Below are 19,314 nucleotides of genomic sequence, written 5' to 3'. Positions count from 1 at the left end.
TCGGCTGCCTCCACAAAACAAAACAAAACAAAACAGAAACCTTGTTTCTCTTAGGGTCTTGAGTGAAAATGTGAAAGTACATTTTTTTTTTTACCATCAAACACAATCCTATTAATCTAGTCAATGGACATTTGGACAGGCTATTTGTACTACAGTCATGCAATTACTTTAGCTGAGTTTAAAAATATATAATATCAAGCAAACAGCTGAAGTATTCAAGCATCCTGACAGGAAGTAATAGTGAATAATATCTGTATAGTATGACAGGAATTTTTACCACACTGTAAATAATCATCTAAATACAACTGAAGGAGAAATAGCTGACCATAGAAATGTTGACACTGCCTTCACTTTAGAGCATCTTGATATGGAATCAGAGGAACTTACTGACGGAAATTTATCGACATTAATAAAAAAAAAAAAGCGGCTGTGATAAAGAAGGTTAAGGCACCCAAAGGAAATGATGCCAGCCAAAATTTTTACATTAAAGGAACTGTTGGAAATATTTCATGTCTTTGAGAGCACAAGGATAGAATGTTAAATGCTGATCCCAATTTAGAAAGGAGTATAACACTTTGCTAAGGCATGGAAAACAGGTTCAATCTGTATAGTAAGGTGGACCAAATGAAAAAGTTTTACATTGTTAACATTATTCTTGAAAAATGAAATAAACCACTTTAATTCTCAATGTTTACAATATTTCAAATTATAATGGACTAAGTAATATTAATTTTACTATTTTACTTTTCTATCTATAATCAACAGTAATAGAGTTTTTAATGTTTTGACAAAAAGTTTTAAAGGTCACAAAATAACTAAATTTTCCGCTTTGATTCTGAGATTGTTTTTGCATAGTTTCAATCTACACAGTAATTCTTATGTCCAAAGGTATTACAATAAGCTAGGAGTGTTTGCATTTACCAAAGATTAAAAATTTGAGGATATCTACTTTGTTTTCACAACTGTTAACTACTAGAGTCATTAGACTTTCCATTATTTCATTTCCATTGAATACTGATTACGTCACTGTTTCAGCACCTGTAACAAGAAAATAAATAAAAATGAGATGTGCTTTATTTAGCTTGAAAAAGAGACAATTACCTAATAAATCCAATCTATTATTTCCAAAAGTTATTATTCTTTTTCTTGTTAGATTATCTAGTCAAAAGAGAAGAAAGTGACAATAACTGTGGTAATTCCTTACACTACTGTCAGAATTCACCATAATCCTTCACTGTCTATGACCCAAAGCAACCTCTGAGCCTTCTGTTCCCAATTTCACTCACAAGGTCACTGAATAGTCTTTCCTTGCCCAGGACACTGGTATAATTATAAACAGTGCCCTCCTTCACTCTCAAAAGTGTTCTGGTTTGGACAATAAATCATATGGTCACTCTGATTATAACTCTCTTAAAATACAGTCATAATCTTCCTTTAATAAAGTATGTAAGTTTATGGCCATGACACCCTGAACAAGCCCGATCCTGTCGGAACTCGAAAGCTAAGCAGGATCAGGCCTGGTTAGTAATTGGATGGGAGACCACCTAGGAAGATCAGATGCTGTAGGCATAGAAAATAAAAAATAAGGGATTGTAAACTGACAAGATTTTTGCAATCTGTGAGGTCAACCAAGGTTTGCCTCGCCTAAAAAATATAAAATAAAATAAAATAAAATAAAATAAAATAAAATAAAATAAAATAAAATAAAATAAAATAAAATAAAATAAAATAAAATAAAATAATGAAATGATATGAAATGAAATGAAATGAAATGAAATGAAATGAAATGAAATGAAATGAAATGAAATGAAATAAATAAAAATAAAGTATGTAAGCTTATATTACTTAATTAAAGAACAGGTAAAGTAGTAGGAACAAAGTAGAGTTTTCTTGGCTCCAAAAGAACACTTTATTTTATACTGCATAGGGTAACATCCTTGACTTTGATTTGACTTTGTGTTTAAACCTTCTCTCCATTTCTTAGTGCCCTTGGAAAGCAAGGAGCAGTAGTGTGAAAGAAAGGGCAGAAAAGTATAGCAAAACTGAATTTCTACCTCCTGTGTTCTTAATTCCAAGAGATTCCTTTTATATAGCACAGATTTTTTTTTTGCTAAAAAAAATTTGCCTGAGGTACAGACAAATGCTCTCAAATACTCTTGCCTTCTCTTTGTACATCTTTGACCACGTATAAAGGATAACTGTCACAGAAACATCTTTAAAATTAGCATACTAAACATTCCTTTATTATTGACAAGTTGGAAGGGACAGATTAACTCACAGGTCAAAATGCAAAAATTTGAAAGATTCTTTGCTTTCATAATTGTCTTGTTGGGAGTACAATTTAGATTCATCCAGGAGACAGATGATGGAAGACATCTAATATGCAGCTATATATATAAAAAAAAAAAAAAAATCAGTTACTACCGGGAGCTAATTCAAGTACAACAAAATTCAATTCATGTCATCAAAATTCCAGAAGTTATTTCCAAAAGTTATTCTTTTCCTTTTTTAGTTTCTTGTCCCCTTTTTCTCAGTGAAATTTTAAAATCTGTATTTTCAGTTTTCCCACCATCACTACCCTTTTAACATTCAGCAGATGATAGGCAAAAATAAAAGGCATCACATGAGCTACTTCAAATACATCAGTACTCCAAATACAGTAATATCTATATCTGTAGGGGTTTAATTTTCTTTTCTGTGTTCACCATGGAATGGGTTCCCAGGTTTTCCAATGAAAACACCCACTCTTTTTCAACTTACCACCTCTACCCGATCTTTTAATCTTTCCCTCTAATTGGGCCCTATCCTGAAGTAGTAATAATGTCTTTAAAATTCTTCCTGGCATCATGTATTTTCTATTAGGATATAAAAAACGTCTTGTCTTACATTAACTTCCAAGGTTCTAGAAAGAAAAGCCAGAGTTTATGCTTTATTTTATTGCTTCCTTCTCATTCAGATTTCAAGCCATCTTTAACTGCCCTATTTGAGCACTGTACTTTTCATTTTTTTAATATATATATATGTAACATCATAATTGCAGTAAAATAACTATTTGCGTAGTTCTTCACTTATTGTTTTGATTTACCTTAGATAAAAGCTTTTGTAAGACGTATGAGGGCAGGGTTCATTATTACATTCCCAGAACTTAGACTATGTTTAGTCTATGTTAGATCTTAGTAAACACTTAAATATTTGTTCAAAAATAATAAAATGTTATCAATATTTAACCCATATTACGTTATTTATAATACTCTTGCCAGAGTCATCTTTTAACTGTCTACCAACTCTTTATTTGTAGACATGTCTTGGGCTTTGGAGATAGGCAGACTGGGATTTGAGCCTGCATTCTGGTGCTTGTTACTCATGTGACCTTAAGAAGTTTACTTACCCTCTATGAACTTCAGTTTCCTGATCTGAAATTTAGGGATAATGATACTGATATCATAGACTGTTTTAAGGTTAAATAAAACATTAGCTAGAAAGGTCTTTTCCAGTTTGGGGCTCATTATAGGCATATAATAAATAGTATTTGTCATCACTTGTGTATTATTTAACCTTTTTGAGGTGTTTTCACTGTAGATTACAGTGTTCTTGAATCTTTTTTTTTAAAATTAGCTCCCATTGGATCATACTTTCTTTTTCTCCCTATTTCTATAATTATTTATTCTTAAACATTTGTGCTAGTTTTTCTATTTTCCTGTCCCATTTATAGTGTGAATATGTAGGATTTTATCTTTTGGCTTCTCCTTCTCTCAATCTACCAATTCATTGTAAGTGTTGTCATTCGATCTATTGATTTTTTTTTTTTTCATTGACCAAAACTCTTTCTTGCTGGGCTTAAATTCCTCTTGATGATGGGGATCAGTACTTCATTCATTTTGTATTCCCAATGAAAAGAACATAGTTATCATTGATAAATGTTTGCTAAGTAATCAATGTTTAGTAAAATTATAAGTGGATAATTAAAAAATTCTCTATTACAGTTATCTCCCACTCAGCCCCAAGCTCAATTGCATTTTAGATCCATGTGATTTTCATAAGCATCATAAATTTAACATATTAAAATTTATACTCAATCTCAGTTCCAAATATAAAAAAACACACATGTATCCTATAATTTTTTCTTATGTATATATTCAAAATGAAAACTTAAAATTATCCTAGTCTCCTCCCTTTTCTTCATACCTCATATCTAATTAAGTTGTAGCATAAAGAAAAATTTATTGCTTAATTTTTCTTAATTTCTTAACTTTCTTGATTGGTTTCTCTCATTCAGATGTTTCTTTCCTTAATAAAGTAAATTATCAAAATAATACATTAAACCAATGAAAAATCTCCTGTTCGACTATACGTACTCCTTTTGCCTATGGAAAAAGACCAAGTTTACTAAAATTCCAGCTATTGAAGAAAACTTGCCCTTCAGCTAGGCTTAAAATATTCTCAGTATCATAAATAGATATATAATAATGAGTGAGACACCTTTTCTACATTTAAGGAGCTAAAAGTCTAGCAGAACAGACACATTTATAGCTGTTGACTAAAAATATAATGTGTGGGAATATGAAAGAGAAAGCCACGAATTAAGCTTATAGTGGTGGAAACAAAATTTTCAAAGAAACAATGAGGCTGAAACTTGGCAATTCAGTTGGATAATCAAGTTCAAAAGGAAAAAAAAAATAATGCGGGTAATAAAACCATAAAGGGCAAAAATCACAGGGACAGGAACCTCTTTCAAGTTAATGCTGATGACAAAATCTGTTGGTTTGGAGCATACTACATATTATACCAAATTAAATGAATAGATCGTGCTGAATAGTAAGGAGTTTAGCATTTCACAGTTAAGAATTTAGCATTTTTTCTACACTCAAATATTAATAAAAACAATAACAGCAAATAATCATTTGCTGTTATTGTTTTTATTGTTTTAAAGTGACACTGAAGTAACTTTATCTGATTTGTTCCTTTGTATTTTAACTTAAATAACACTAAGTAGGGTTGAAACAAGTGAAAATAAAATAGATAATTTATATGATTGTACCAAGTGGATTATAAATAAGAGTATAATTTTTCCTTAGTGTATAAGAGCTCAGAGGGGGAGGAGAATCCCATGATTTAATTTGCATCAGTGATACTTTAAAATTTGACTCATAATTGAAAACAATAATTAACCATTATTCTCTCCTTCCTGTTTTGACAAGAACCAGAAATCACAGGGAACAAGAAATATCAAAGAAATATATTTCCATAAATTACCTGTTGTGATATGCCTCATGAACTGAAAAGTCTAATAATTGTATACCCTTGCTATTTGAACTTGTGATTTAAGAATTCTCCAGTGACTTCACTCAGAGGGAGGTGGCAAAGATAAAAGGCACAAAAGCTATTTATTTAGGAATAGCCAAGAATTAACATTGTCACTCAAATTTTCCTTACCTGTACCTTAACAATATCAAGAAATTTCTGTGGACATACCACAAATTATAATACAGACCTGAGTTCTATTCTCATTTTTCTGATTGTTCATATTTATCTTGGAGGAGTGAGGCTTTCCACTATCTCCATGCCTTATCCATGAAACTGAGCATGAGCAAAATGTGAGGTCTGAAAAACAAATGAGGAAAGTCTATGATATTCTCACACACATGTGCATAACATGTATGCACATATATGCAAACAATCAATATATATAGCATAGATATCAAAATTTCCAAACATGTGTATTATATATTGAAATGGTTAATAAAAGTTATATATTAAATGACATGATTGCTTAAAATATGAGAAAAGGAAGAATGTAATCTGAAATGAAATGAGATTTGGATTTGAAATAATCTGAGGTAGAAGAAAAGTCATAGATAAAGAGGAAGAAAAATGATGATAGGATTGTTAAATGCTCTCAGAGAAAACTTCAGTATGTTTGGATTGTTGTAACAGGATCATAGTTCATCTAGTCTGGTAAATTTTCTACAGAAACCTCATCACCTCATTGTTTTAAGTGATGTTTCTATAAAATTCTGCTTTAAATTATCCAATATTTTCCCATAGGTTTCAAGTTAAAATTTGAATCCTCCTTATTATCTACAAGAACCCTAATGACACTACAATTTTATCTCTTATTAGTCCACATTTATTTCGATACCTTGAATTTTTCCTGAGAGTGTCATACTATTGCTCATCACTTTTATTTCGATATGCCTCCACTCTTAGCATTGAATATTGCACTCCTACCCAGTTGGGAGTATTTCCTCCAACTGTATTGTTTCTTGCATGATATATTTGTGTTTATGAGCACTTATTATACTGAATTGTAATTTTCTGTTTAGTTGTCTTCTTTTCCTATCATAATACTATAAGTTACTCATGACAAGGAATTGTTATAACTGTTATGCAGAAAACTTTATATTCTCGGGGTTTCCCAAGTGCTATGCATTTAGTGTGTAGTATTTTTTTTTTTTAAAGAAAAGAAGGTAAGGAAGGAAAGAATAAAAAACAGAGAGAAGATATCAGTGAAATTCTATAGGCTTTTCAGGAGAGGAAAGAACACAGTTCTGTGAAGAAATTGACTGGACTATCTAGCAAAACCTAGGTTTCTACTCTGATTGTTAATGCCACACTTTATCCAGCTTCATTTGAAAGAGAAAGTCACCTGTTCATATTTTCCACCCTTAAAATGTCCAGACAGATTTCTTACTTCCAGAGAGATCTAATGGAAAAACCTATCCTCTTAATAACTGTAGAGTCAACCCACATCAGCCATCCCCTTCTTTCTTAAATATGAACAGAAAAGCAAGAATCATAAGGTATATTGAGCACCAACACATGAAAGAGAATTCCTAAGATAAAAGAAAAAGAAAAGAAAAAAAACCTATCCCCTCCCGCAAAAATAAATTTAGGAGTCATATTTTAAAAGACTCCTCTAATCAATATACTTAGATGACACCAAAAGATACTATATCCACAGAGTAAGAACAGAATATTAAAATAACAACAACAACAACAACAAAAACCCAGAAATCTCAAGAATCACATAAGGTTTTATCAGATTAAAAAAATGATTGTTAAAATCATAATCAATAGAAAGATTGAAAAATAAACTTTAGGATAGCTCCTAAAATTTAAAACCCAAAAAAGACAGAAGATAAAAAGAAGAGATGACCACCTGGAAATCCTAACATTTGAAGCAGAGAAGTCATGAAAAGAACAGAAGAAATGAAGTGGAAAAAATAAGTTTATTAGTAGTAGCACATGTTTTCTCTAAATTTAAAAGACATCAACTTTCAGATTGAGAAGGCCCTACCAAAAAAAAAAAAGATTAGAAAACACTCATATCCAGAATATCATAAAATTTCAGCTCCCCCAAATGAAAAAAAAAATCTTAAAAGCTCAAGTCAGGTTATTTTTATGGAATAAAAATCACAGTGGGAACAAATTTCTTATTAACAACATTGTTTGCTAGAGACAATGAAGCAACCTTTTCAATATACTCTAAGAAACTAATTTTTAACCCTCAAAATTATACCTAGCCCAAATAAAGACCTTCTCAGACATGCAAGTACACAGAACATTTATTTCCTATATACCCAGCTAAAGTCCATTAAAATTTGAGTATAAAAAGTAATAGTAAATGAGAGTGTAAAAGATGTAAAGAATAAGAAAGTAGAGATTCAAGAAGATTGAATCTAACGCAAGAAAGAGAGATTAGTTTGATAAAAATAATTGTTAAACATAAAAAAACTAAGAAAAATAAAAAATGATTTTATAGAAAAATGTATAAATAGTTACCATATTTCCATGTTTTAAAAATAATTTTCAGAAATATTTTAAAATTTTGAACCCACTGAAAAGGCTAGGGAAATTAGAGAACCTGAAATTATTGATGAGACTATATAAAACAGATATTTTACTCACCATTTTTCTTCTGCTTTAAGCATTCAGAGTGTTTTGAGGTAAAGTTGTTCAACTCTTTTAATGCATTTTCTACCATATTTTTGAAAATAATGTGCTCAGTTGAAACATTTTTATACATATGCATGTACAATGTTATATTTCTCTCCAACTGTTCTGTAATGCTTCCTTGCCTGTCATACACTGTTCTGTTGCTGGAGAAGAGTTCCTGGTAATCTATAATTCATAGAAGGAGAATCGAAACTTTAACACAAAGTCTTCCAATAAAGTATATTAATAACGTAATAGTTATTTAACAATTTTATGGAAAACATATTAAAATGATAACTACATGCGTGCATGTAGAACATGAACCTTATATACTTTTAAGATTAAAATTAATCGAAATTAAAATAATCTGTTACTCAATAGAGCATTAGTTCCTTGTTTAAGGAAATGGCCAAATAAGTTGAAGTGCAAAACAAAAAGATCCATGTGAAGCAGAGATTTAAAAAAAAAAAAAAAAGACTATACTTCAGTAGTTAATTTATGAAAATGCAAACCACATTTTTGAGACTAGGAGGCACCACATTATATTGGTGAGCCTATGTGTTGTAAATTTAAGTTTCATGAACAGATATAACCATAATTTAAGTATGGAGAATTGGTAAACAACAGCCTCAGAATTTAAAAAAAATAAAATTCAAAAGACGGAGCATGTCTCCAAGAACTTCAAAAAATTCAGAAAACTTCATAATTTATCCATCTTATAGATTAGTATAATATAATCTGGCTTTTTTTGATAGACAGATGTTAGTTTACCTGGCAGCCCCGAAACTTAATAGGATCTTTAATTTTTCATTTAAATTTTATGAGGATTAAATGAGATCATTTTTTTTTAAAGGGCATTCAAAAAATGTTAGCCATTATTGTAATAATCATCTTCTTTTTATTTCCTCAGGATGCCTTTGTACTCACTGTTGGAGGGGAGGGAGTAGGGAGAGCATGTCCCACCAGCATCCAGGTTTGGCAAGAAATGCTCCCAAATTACGAAGTGCATAAAAAGGCATTTTAATTCTCAAATAAATAATAGATATTTAAAGAATAAATTATTACAGGGGTTGAGAAGGTATTCAAGAAACAGAATAAAACGTGATCAATATAACGAAGGATAGAAACATGAAAGAAAGGCGAAGGGTATTAAAACCCGAAAATATAAAATAAAATAATAGATACATGATTAAATATTCTCCACTGGTTGCTTATAAATCACATAGGACTATAAAAGGACACTCTGACCTTGGAAACTGAGGAAAAATGTAACTATAGGATATGTTTGGGGTAAAGATTAAATGAGATAATGCATGTGAAGAACTTGGGAAAACGGTACTCAAAATGTCAAGTAATATAATGTTATCAAAGAATTTATTTAAATTAAGTGAAATGATATAAAATAATATCTACTCTATTATGTGAAAGATTAATTTATATCTTCATATTTTAATAGCTGTTATCTCCAATTGGTAGATACCAATTGCTTTTAGTTCCTTCTCCTTTTCTATATTTTGAAGTTTGGGCAATGTACATGTATTAGATCTTTACTGAAAAAGACTTCCTTTTTTTCTTAAATGTGGACAAAAACTGCTGATAGGGTAGATTGATTTGCCTTCTCTTATAAGTATATTTCAACTTTGATATTCAAAGCCAACTAGTTCCTATTTGTTTATTTGTTTGTTTATTCACTCCTTCATTTATCCACTTAACACATTCAACCAAAAAATACAAAGAATGAATAAGCCAAAGTCTGTGCCCTTAAGAAGCTTTCAATACATTGGCGGAAAGAGACCCTGTCCACCAATTATTACACTAATGGCAGAGAGTTTTTAATTACAGAAGTTCTAGAAAAAAAGAATTTATCATTTGGGAGAAATTATCTTTCAAATGACGGTACCATGAAGCCAAATCATATTCACTTGAAATTTTGTGATCCCTGGGAGAAAACAACTGTCTATTAATGAAAAACAAAACAGAACAAAACAGAAGAAAAAAATCAAGTAATGATAATGGCATTTTGAAAGATGTTCGCAATTAGTAGGAGTAGGGCGAGGAAGAAAATGTCATGAAAATGGATAATTTGCTTTAAATAAATGAAATCATCATGAAAACTCTCAGGTACAAATTACACTTTTGTTGTCGCATTGATTTTACCACTTTTAGAAAAATAGGCTTTACAATACTCTCTTAAGCATTAGTTTCATCTGAGGGACTCTGATTAAAATATCCTCAAGGGACTGACTAATGTTACATGGTTATACAGAAATGAAACCTGTTTTTCTCTCTAGTATTTTGAAATTTTATACGGATGTTTCTCAAGACTCGGATCTTGTGATGCACCTGAGAAAACCAAGGAACAGCTTCAAAGAAAAGTGGAAACTTACTCATTAACACCAGGGTTCCCAGTCCAGCCAGCACTACCAAGTTCAGCGACAGCAAAATGAAAACAACAAGGCTCCACACTTTCCATGAAACAGTGCGACCTATGAGGAAGCATGAATTCAAGAAAATGACATGAAGCAACACATTTTATACTGCTTCCTCTCTCCCGAACCTTCCATCCTTTTCCCTTCATTGTTTAGGAGTATTAACTCTATTTCTTTTTTGTAATAAAAAAAATTGCTTTCAAAGTCAAGCAGTCTCTTTTACGTTTAATCAATGTAAATACATCTCTACATTCATATCTAACATTAAAAACACATAATGTCAAATAAATCTGATTATATGACAGATTCTAAATATTTTTATGGATACTCTCTGGTTTATATTTTAAGTCTTTTTATTTTTTCCTCCTACCTTTCTAATTTTGCTGTCATTGATCTACCTTCTCATCTCCAGGTAATTAGTATTGACCAACAGCTGGATGTTCTTTCCTTAGTTTTCCCATGCTAGTATTGAAATGATTTAATCCAATTTTTAATGCAATTTCTGATAACCAATATTTTCAAGTGCTTTCTTTAATACATTACTACGAAATCATCTATTTTCTTTAGATTTTCAAAAGGGGTAGGCATTGACCATACTCATACATATTTATTCTCTCCCTCTTTATGACTATATTTTAAAACGTATTCTTAAAATCTGATAATTTTGCTTTTACCATTTTCCCTTAATTAGGTTATTGGGGTCCTTTCAATGAAACCAGTCTTTGGATTAAATTATGTCTTCAAAACTTTTTTTTTAATTTGTCTATTTTCCCTTAATGTGTTTTATAATTTGTCTATTCTCTCTTAATGTGTTTTATAATTTTTATTAATACATATATTAAAAGCTTGGCTTTCTTCTCTGATAATGAAAGATTTTTGGTGATAAACCTTTCTCTAAAAACTATATCTGTTTTTAAAAAAAATGTTTTCATTTGCATCACATTTTAAATATCTCTGATTTCATTTGTTTTATTCTTTTCAATCAAAATATTATTAGGAATATACCTTGTTCTAAATATTTAAAATTATTTAGATTATCCTAATATTATTATTTCTAATTTTATTGTATTATAATCAGAAAGATAGAGGTCTATTAATTTCTAAAAATGTAATATTTGGTAGATTAAAAAAATAAACAGGTCACCCCAATAATTTTTTAATAAACCTGCAATACATTATGTCAGAAGCTACAAGAGAAATAAATGTGTATGACTAAAGAGTCTCTATTCTTAAGGAATCTGCAGAAGGAAGATAATTCAAGTACACAGATAACTACATTTAAATAAAAAGTACTATAGTAAAAAAAAATCAATAACTCTGTTCTAAAGATACATTATCTTAAGAATTTAAGTACTAAATAATTTATTTCATATTTATCAGATATTTTGCTAGGTATTCTATAGTAACAAAAGCAGCATATTAAAATCTCTGAGTTAAATTTATTTCAAATAAAATCTTGAATCGCTAATAATTTTTGTTTTATATATTTATCTTATATTTTTGATGCATACAGGTTTATCATTTTTAGATTTAATTTATGAATTTGTTTATTATATAACATACTTTTTGTGATTTAGATTTAATATTTATTTGATTTTTTTCTTGTAATTTTAGTCTTACTTGTATATCTTTCTTCCTATCCTAGTTACTAGCTCTTAGACACACACTTGTCTTCTGTTATGACATGAGACACCAGCTCTACTCCCCCTACTAGTTGCTGTAATCATTCACTGCTTCTGAGTCACAATAATATTGCTATATAATTACCAATTCCATTGTCCAATATGAACTTTTATACCTTTATTCCCTCATCTCCTCTCTCCCTAACCCTAGGTTTTACTGTGAGAATTTAGTAAAATTTATTCTAGACTATTATAGATTTTCTCTTGCTATATATCTACTTCATTGAAAAAATAATTTAACACTTTTATGATAATTTTTATTATAGTCATTCCATCATCAGCTTTTACTTTTTGACTTGTCTCTAAAATTCCTCTTATTTTGAGGTCATTAATTCCTTTGTGTCTAGAAATTTTCTTGAGTATGTTTTTCAGGTGGAGTGTATGACAATTTTTTATTTTGCTAGAAATGTATAAATTATATCTTTTTTCTAATTTGGGATGAGTAAATGGTAGTTCTTTTTTCTCCATATTTACTCAGTATTAGAGGATATCTAACCATCCTTTAATTATTCTTTTGTTTATATCTACTTTTTTTCCTCTTTATGGAATCTTATTATTTACATATTAGATCATTTGGCCTTTTTATCCAAGTCCATCATAATTTTTATATTTCTTTAATTTTGAATAATTTTTCTGTATAATCTTCCAAGACATCCAATTGGATCTTAATAATCTTTACCCTCTCTTTCAATTCATCTACTACAATTATTACAGTGAAAGCCATAGCATTCCAATTTAATATATTAAATGCTATAACTTAATATCACAAATTCTCTTGTTATGTCAGTCGTTCAATTTGGTCATCGTTCTCTTTCAGGGATTCTATTTGGCTATGACCTGACTGGGAACTTTTGGCTTTTTCTTCCTTCTCTGGCCTCTGTTTTCCCTTAATTTTATTTACTCTTGGGTTTGAGATCAAGCTTTGGAGTACTTTGAGATGTGTCAAACCTCTGTGTGATAGAAAGCACACTTGTTTCTTTCACTATGTGTTGTCAATTGCCAGATAACAAGCTTTTCATTCTATGTCCCGTAAAGGAAAAACCTGGTCCAATGTCTTATCAGATGTAAAGTCTAGCACTCTCTATGATTTTGAATTGCAGAGGACCTGTTTTGCATGCTTGTTCAGTTTGCATATTAATCCTCTGAGGCCACAAAGACAAGCAAGTCCTTCTAGAACCACACAAGAAGGTTGCCACCACCTTTCCTCTATGGAGTCCAGTATTCTCAAGAGACGAGGCCCTTTTCATGGACCGCAAAGGCCTGAATTTTCCCCTAAGCTTTTTCTGTGAAACTCTTAGCTAGCACAGAGATAAGCAAATCTATTATCTTTTCTTTTCATTGGAACACTAAAAGAGTTTTTGGATATATGCATACCTTCAATGTCCTGCCTATGTTAGCTCCATTCAGGGGAAGTATTTGATAGCAGGAAATTAGAAAGGGGAGGAGAATAAAAGTGCATTTTTGCTGATTAAAATGTTGATTAAAAATCAGTCTGGAATTAATCATTATAGATCTCATTCCTTTACCTTGGTTTTCTTCAAAAACTCTAATAAAATGTGAAAAACAAGGTTAAAGAAGGCATAGATTCACAATAAGAAAGAGAAAAGAATAAAAAAAAAGTAGAATTAGGAAAGTAGGTCATAGATACAAAAGCTACTAGTAATTTCATGTGCCCTTAGAAACTGAACCAACCCAAGTCAGCATTGAGGACACAGAAGAAGCAAGCTGATTCTCACTTAAGAAACCCCCAAAGCTGCATGAATTGATAATATCTGGTATATTTCATGTGGGGGTGCGGGTAAGCCTGAAAACTGAAAAAGTACCTGAAAGTCTATGTAAAGATACAGATAGACTCCCCTCACCCCATATTTTCTCCCCCACTTCAGAGAACTGAGTTACCCTCTACTTTCCATTCTCATACAAGACTGCCTGGGGCAGAGTATTGGAGGATTCCTCTCCAAAGCAATTAACTGACCCAAAAAGGAGGAAAAAACCTATGAATGTTGACAATTGGATTTTAGTGAATTGCTCCAGTTCATGAAGGCTGCACTTTAACAAACCCATCTCATACATACTGGGGTCCTACAAATTGATTTGGTATCACACTCTTAAATGATCTCCAGATATTTGAAGAAAGCTGCCAACATGAAAGACTGAGGAAAACATGAAACACAGACAAGAGGAATTTAGAAGAAGCACAGATAACACGATGAGAATACTTTAAACGTTTTGTAAATACACTGATGGAAGTGTAAATGTGGAAAACAGTTTTGACTGTTTCTTAAAAACATACTCCATCCAACCCAGAATTCTACACCTAGGTAAACATTTACCTAATAAAATTTCTAAAAATATTTTTACACAAAGACTTGTACATCATAGTGAGACATCACTTGTAAAGTTCTTAATCTTTTAGCAAGAAATAAAATGAGACATCTCTTGCAGAGTTAATCTTTTTAGTGAATCTAGTTAAGTTTTCTTTCCTCCTTTCTTTGGAAAAAGTCTCTCTTTCTCAAATCTTGATAATTGCCCTGGCAACTTAGATCCTCTGATTATTGATAAGGGTCATCAGCCCATTGTTAAGTGGAAATGGTGTTAAGCCAGGCAGGGCCCTTAGAGTCTAGGGGATGGAGTGGGATGGGGTGGGGACTTTAAGCCAAAAGTCTTTCTTTCTACTCTTTAAGAAATATATTAACAAGCTTGTTTCCCTTTACTCAATAGGCAAATCAATGATAGAAATTAATAGATGTATGATTTAAATAATGAGTTTGTATTCTCTTTTCCTTGTCTAGGGACTGAGGTGGAACTTTAGCAGGAAACCCAAGATTCCATCCTGAGTGAGGCAGAAAGGGAAAGAGCTCCATGAAACCCCTGTAAGTAAGGATTGTGGCCATTCTCAGCAGGAAGCAGATATGGAAGAAGAGACCTTTTGTCTCTCAATATCCATACTAATAATAAGGGGGTTCATGGCTCTTAGAAAAGAGGTAGGCAGGAAAGTTAGTTAGGGGATTTCGGGTCTGCCTGCAAAGACACTGAGGTCATCCTATCTTAGAAGGGGTCCGCCCTAATTTGCTCACAATTAAGCAAGCCAGAAGGCATTTTTTAACTCACACAAAGAAACCAGGAGGCAGAGATTTAGGTACCAGTTTAAGCCAGCCACTCGTACCTGCGCAGTGAAGACCCCAACGACCTTCAACTCACCTGAGTCTCATTATAGCATCATTATAATATGATGCATATGCCCAGAAGTTCATTAATATCATTATAACAGACTGAATTCTGGGAACAAACATGCGCAGAAAGCAAAATGATGAATCACTGAGTCCTGTCAATCTTAATTGTCAATCAAGGAAGCCCATTCTAAGTAACCACCCACAGCAAAAAGGGATAAAAACCCTGAAGTCTTTGTTACCAAGCCATTTGAGCCATGTTTCTCTTTCTCAGGCCCACTTCCACTTCTGGAAGTGTACTTTCCTTTCTAGTAAAACTTTTCCTACTGTATTTCGGAGTCTTGCTCAACTCTTTGTTCGAGACATTAAGATCCTGGATAACGCACTGGGAGAGGACCCCACTCTCCAGTAACAATAGCAGCTTAGTTTATGCTAGCCCGAAACTGGGAGCAACTAAAATATCCATCTACAGGTAAATGGATAAATATTGTGTTGTTTCCAATGGATTACTATTCAGAAAAGAAATTAACTGCTGATACACAATGGATCTCAAAAACATTACGCTTAACACAAAAAAACAGTCATGAAAAGCATATGTTATTTGAATTCATTTATCTAATATTTTAGACCAGGCAGAATAGTCTAGGATGACAGAAAGTAGATTAGTGATTACTTGTGGCTGAGATCGGTGGTGATGCTGGTGAAAATAACTTGGAAGGCAAACAAGGTATCTTTTGAGGGTGACAGAAATATTGTATATTGACATGTATAGGTATATATTTGCTAAGTACCATGAACTATACATTTAAAGTGGGTGTATCATTTTGTATTTAAATTGCACTTCAAAAATGTCGACTTGAAAATACAAAACCATCAGAGAATATAAGATTTTGCATCTGCACATAAAATAGCATGATATAAAAGAAGCCATTAGAAAACAACAATTTGTTGAAAATAAAATGATACCAAGAACATACTTTTGACAGGAAAATTAAAAGACAATTTAAGAAAATCACCCATGAAAGATAACAAAAGGATAAAATAATTTTTAAAAAGGGAGGGAATAAATCAATGAGGTTTAATATTATAAAAATAAGAAAAATTCAGAAAGGGATAAGAAAACTCTGGAGGTGTGTGAAGAAAATAATCAAAAAGATGGTTTCTCATAATTAAAGGACATAAGTTTATCACCTTGTCTTTATTCTCCTTATTTCTTTTCTCAAATTTTTCTTTTAATTTTAAAAGTAATCTCTAATTTTTATGACCCAACATCTCCCACAACGTTCTTTTTAACTTTCTTCTTGACCCAGTGGTTCTATTTATCCAAGTAGGTCTTACCTCTCACAGCTTTGTTCTCTGCCACCTCAGCTATGCTCTCAGCTCTCCCTGTTCCATTTTCAGCTACTCCATCCAGCTCCAGTTCTGGCACTTCATGATTATCTTTCCAGGAGAAAAAGTGAAAGTGTTAACAAAATCCTTTTTTGCTCTCATCTTCTTTTTACTTTCTAATTATTCTGATATTTCTAGTGTTTCTGGCTTGATTCTGATGATAGATTTTTTAAATAGACGAACACTTTGTGACCTTTTACAAAAATGGAATTCAAACAACCTACCCAGATCCACATAAAGGAATAAAATTCTTTCATAAGAATTTTAATAACAATTGTTAATTATTTGGGGGAAATATATGACTGAATATAAATTACATCTCCAGCTTTATAAGCACATTAAGTTAGTTTCTTATAATAGTGATTGGATGGTGAGAATGCAATACCTCTTCCGAAGTACATACAGTGCTTCTTCATCAAATATAAAGAAGACGACTCTATTTGGGGAAACATCTCTAAAAGATTATCCACTAAGCCAATACCTAAAATTCTATAAGGAGTTCATAAGGAGTGATCTTTCTTCATCATTTGGATATAAACTACTTGGGGTAAATTAATAAATTAAAAATTTTATATATACATAGAAGATATTTTATATTAAGATCTAAAGGATTTAAAAACAAGTTAGAACACATACAAAAAGTATACAAATATGTAAATAACAAATTATAAATAGCAAAAATAATCTCAGGAATGCACAAGAAACTATGTATCCCATGGCAATAAAGAAATTTCAATAAATATGATTTTTATGTTTTCAAAAATTATCTTCCTACTGCTTCATTGTTATCTCTAACTTTCCAGAGATTGAATTGCTGATTAAAACAGACTGCAGTGATGTGGGCTGAAATTATGTTATGTTGCCATAAGGAACCTTCAGTCTTCTTCCTGAATTGTCAGAAAGAAATACATGTTTACAACATCTTCGCTGAGCAGGATGCTATGGTCTTATGACTCTCATAACGTATGTCTATTTTATATCTTTTAGTGATTAAATAAAAATCCTAGAGAGTTATGTTCATGCTATTACTGTTTTTCCTTCCCCTAATAGCCTAAAATGTCTAAAAATATATAAGAAATGCTATTTTAGTGACACCAGAGATCTGGATTTCTAGAGGCTTAGACCACAGTCTTTTTTTCACCCAATGATCTTACGAACTAAGATAAATAGAACGGCTCTGGTGTAGCGACTTCACTACAGAGGAGCGCTCTATAATCATTTCTTAGAGGAGTCCAACAGCCTAGAGTGGGAGAAAGGAAAACCTACCAGCGTAGCTGAGTCATCTCTTCTCTGGTCTGTCTGATCCTGCAAGAGGATCTTACCTGTTCTCTTGAGACTGCAGCTCTCCTGGAGATTCTTTGTCTTAGAAGAATTTGGAAATTTGAGAGTAGCATAAGTCACTTCCTCAGGCATTACTAAAACAAATGAAGCACGATTCAATCACTCCGTGCTGGGCGATCACACTGAAGTTCACAGAAGCTGTTGCGGGGAGATCTGGGCATGCAGGGGCTAAGTGGAGTAAACTACCTTTGTAAAAATTAAGCAAAAACCCAATGTCAAAAACAGAACTGTTTCCACTGAGAATTTCGGAACTGCACTGTTCTTACTTCTGCATACTGCTTATCTCTTTTCTTAATTCCTCCAGTAAAACACCTAGTTGAAGAAATGGTCTTAAGAAAAAATGTGGGTTTTAAATATAAATGATCCCTTTTTTTTATATTTGTAGAAAAACCATAGGGATCTCCAGACTTAAGACCACTTTGTGAAAATACAAGAATATTTATTTCTGCATATATAAAGTTACTAATCAGCATGTTCCTGTGAGAACAGTGTTATAATTGCATGTAATACTTAACCCACTACTAACTCCTGGAAAAACCACAGGTAAGTTAACTCTCACCAAAACTTTTTTTCTTTTTATTTCTTATTTTTCTAGATTGAAAAGAGTTCTGAGAAGTTAAAAATAGAATATTAAAAGACCAGTACAAAATCAAGAAAAAATACTACTAAGAGACAGAGGAGAAAAAGTGTGAAACGTCTGTGAATTACACTAATAGATGTCCCCACACACATACACACACAAAGTAGCCACTGAAAAGCAAGAGATATATTTACAAAGTGACAGTTCTTAGAGTGTATCTATCAGCTAAGGATCTGAATCCTAATAACCTGAATTCTGAGAGGAAGGTAGGTGTGTATTTATATTAATCTATTTTAAAGATTGGGGATTTAGAAACTCAAAGAGTCCAAGTGCCTTGCTCATAGTTCAGCAAAAGATTAGTCAGTGGAGAGCATATTCACTGTATTGTGACTATCTGGCAGCATGACAACCACATAATGTATGCTCAATCAGTATCTCTAAATGAATAAATTATTAATTCATTCATAACTAAACAGTGAAAAGCAATTGTTAATATTGTTATTTATTAGAGCACCTTGATTGACTATCAAGAAAGCTTGGGACATGCAACATGCTGACAGAACCACCTCCCACAGAATTAAAAACAAAGAATCATAAGGAATAAATTTAGGAAAGATAGTGTTATGAAAATTGGTACAAGGAAAAAGATATTACCTTATACCACAGAGTTTGAAATATTTTAAAAACAACTGGTAAAACCCAGTAAGGACTATTTATAACTCATTGCAATCAAGTACAAATATAGTGAATTTTTTTCTTATGATAGAGGGAGAAACTGTATTCTGACT

At 31.7% G+C, this 19,314-nt stretch overlaps 1 protein-coding gene across 2 annotated transcripts; it reads right to left on the bottom strand.

Moving 5' to 3' along the window:
- Nucleotides 1-413: 413 nt before the first annotated feature.
- Nucleotides 414-18,118, bottom strand: LOC120611714 (uncharacterized). Of its 2 annotated transcripts, XM_039874294.1 has the most exons (7): nt 17,928-18,118; nt 16,555-16,656; nt 10,323-10,421; nt 7,909-8,121; nt 5,492-5,601; nt 2,279-2,387; nt 414-1,038 (listed from the first exon to the last, which is right to left on the bottom strand). In XM_039874294.1, the coding sequence occupies exons 1-7, from the start codon at nt 18,016-18,018 to the stop codon at nt 1,019-1,021; spliced, it is 744 nt and encodes a 247-aa protein (XP_039730228.1). In that variant the 5' UTR covers nt 18,019-18,118; the 3' UTR covers nt 414-1,018. The 2 variants fall into 2 exon arrangements, with proteins under 2 accessions (XP_039730228.1, XP_039730229.1); XM_039874295.1 differs by lacking the exon at nt 7,909-8,121.
- Nucleotides 18,119-19,314: the final 1,196 nt, after the last annotated feature.

This window comes from Pteropus medius, unplaced genomic scaffold (genome assembly GCF_902729225.1).
Source record: "Pteropus medius unplaced genomic scaffold, Ma_sr-lr_union100, whole genome shotgun sequence".
Taxonomy (NCBI): Eukaryota; Metazoa; Chordata; class Mammalia; order Chiroptera; family Pteropodidae; genus Pteropus; species Pteropus medius.
The sequence above is the reverse complement of the archived record's forward strand: the minus strand, read 5'-3'. Positions and strand labels throughout refer to the sequence as shown.

Excerpts from the sequence above, each read along its gene's own strand:
- LOC120611714 (XM_039874294.1), bottom strand. The coding sequence starts at position 18,018 with ATGCCTGAGGAAGTGACTTATGCTACTCTCAAATTTCCAAATTCTTCT. Across the intron at positions 16,657-17,927 it reads CTGCAGTCTCAAGAGAACAG|ATAATCATGAAGTGCCAGAA; the intron begins GTAAGATCCTCT and ends TCTCCTGGAAAG. Across the intron at positions 8,122-10,322 it reads GGGAACCCTGGTGTTAATGA|ATTACCAGGAACTCTTCTCC; the intron begins GTAAGTTTCCAC and ends TATGAATTATAG.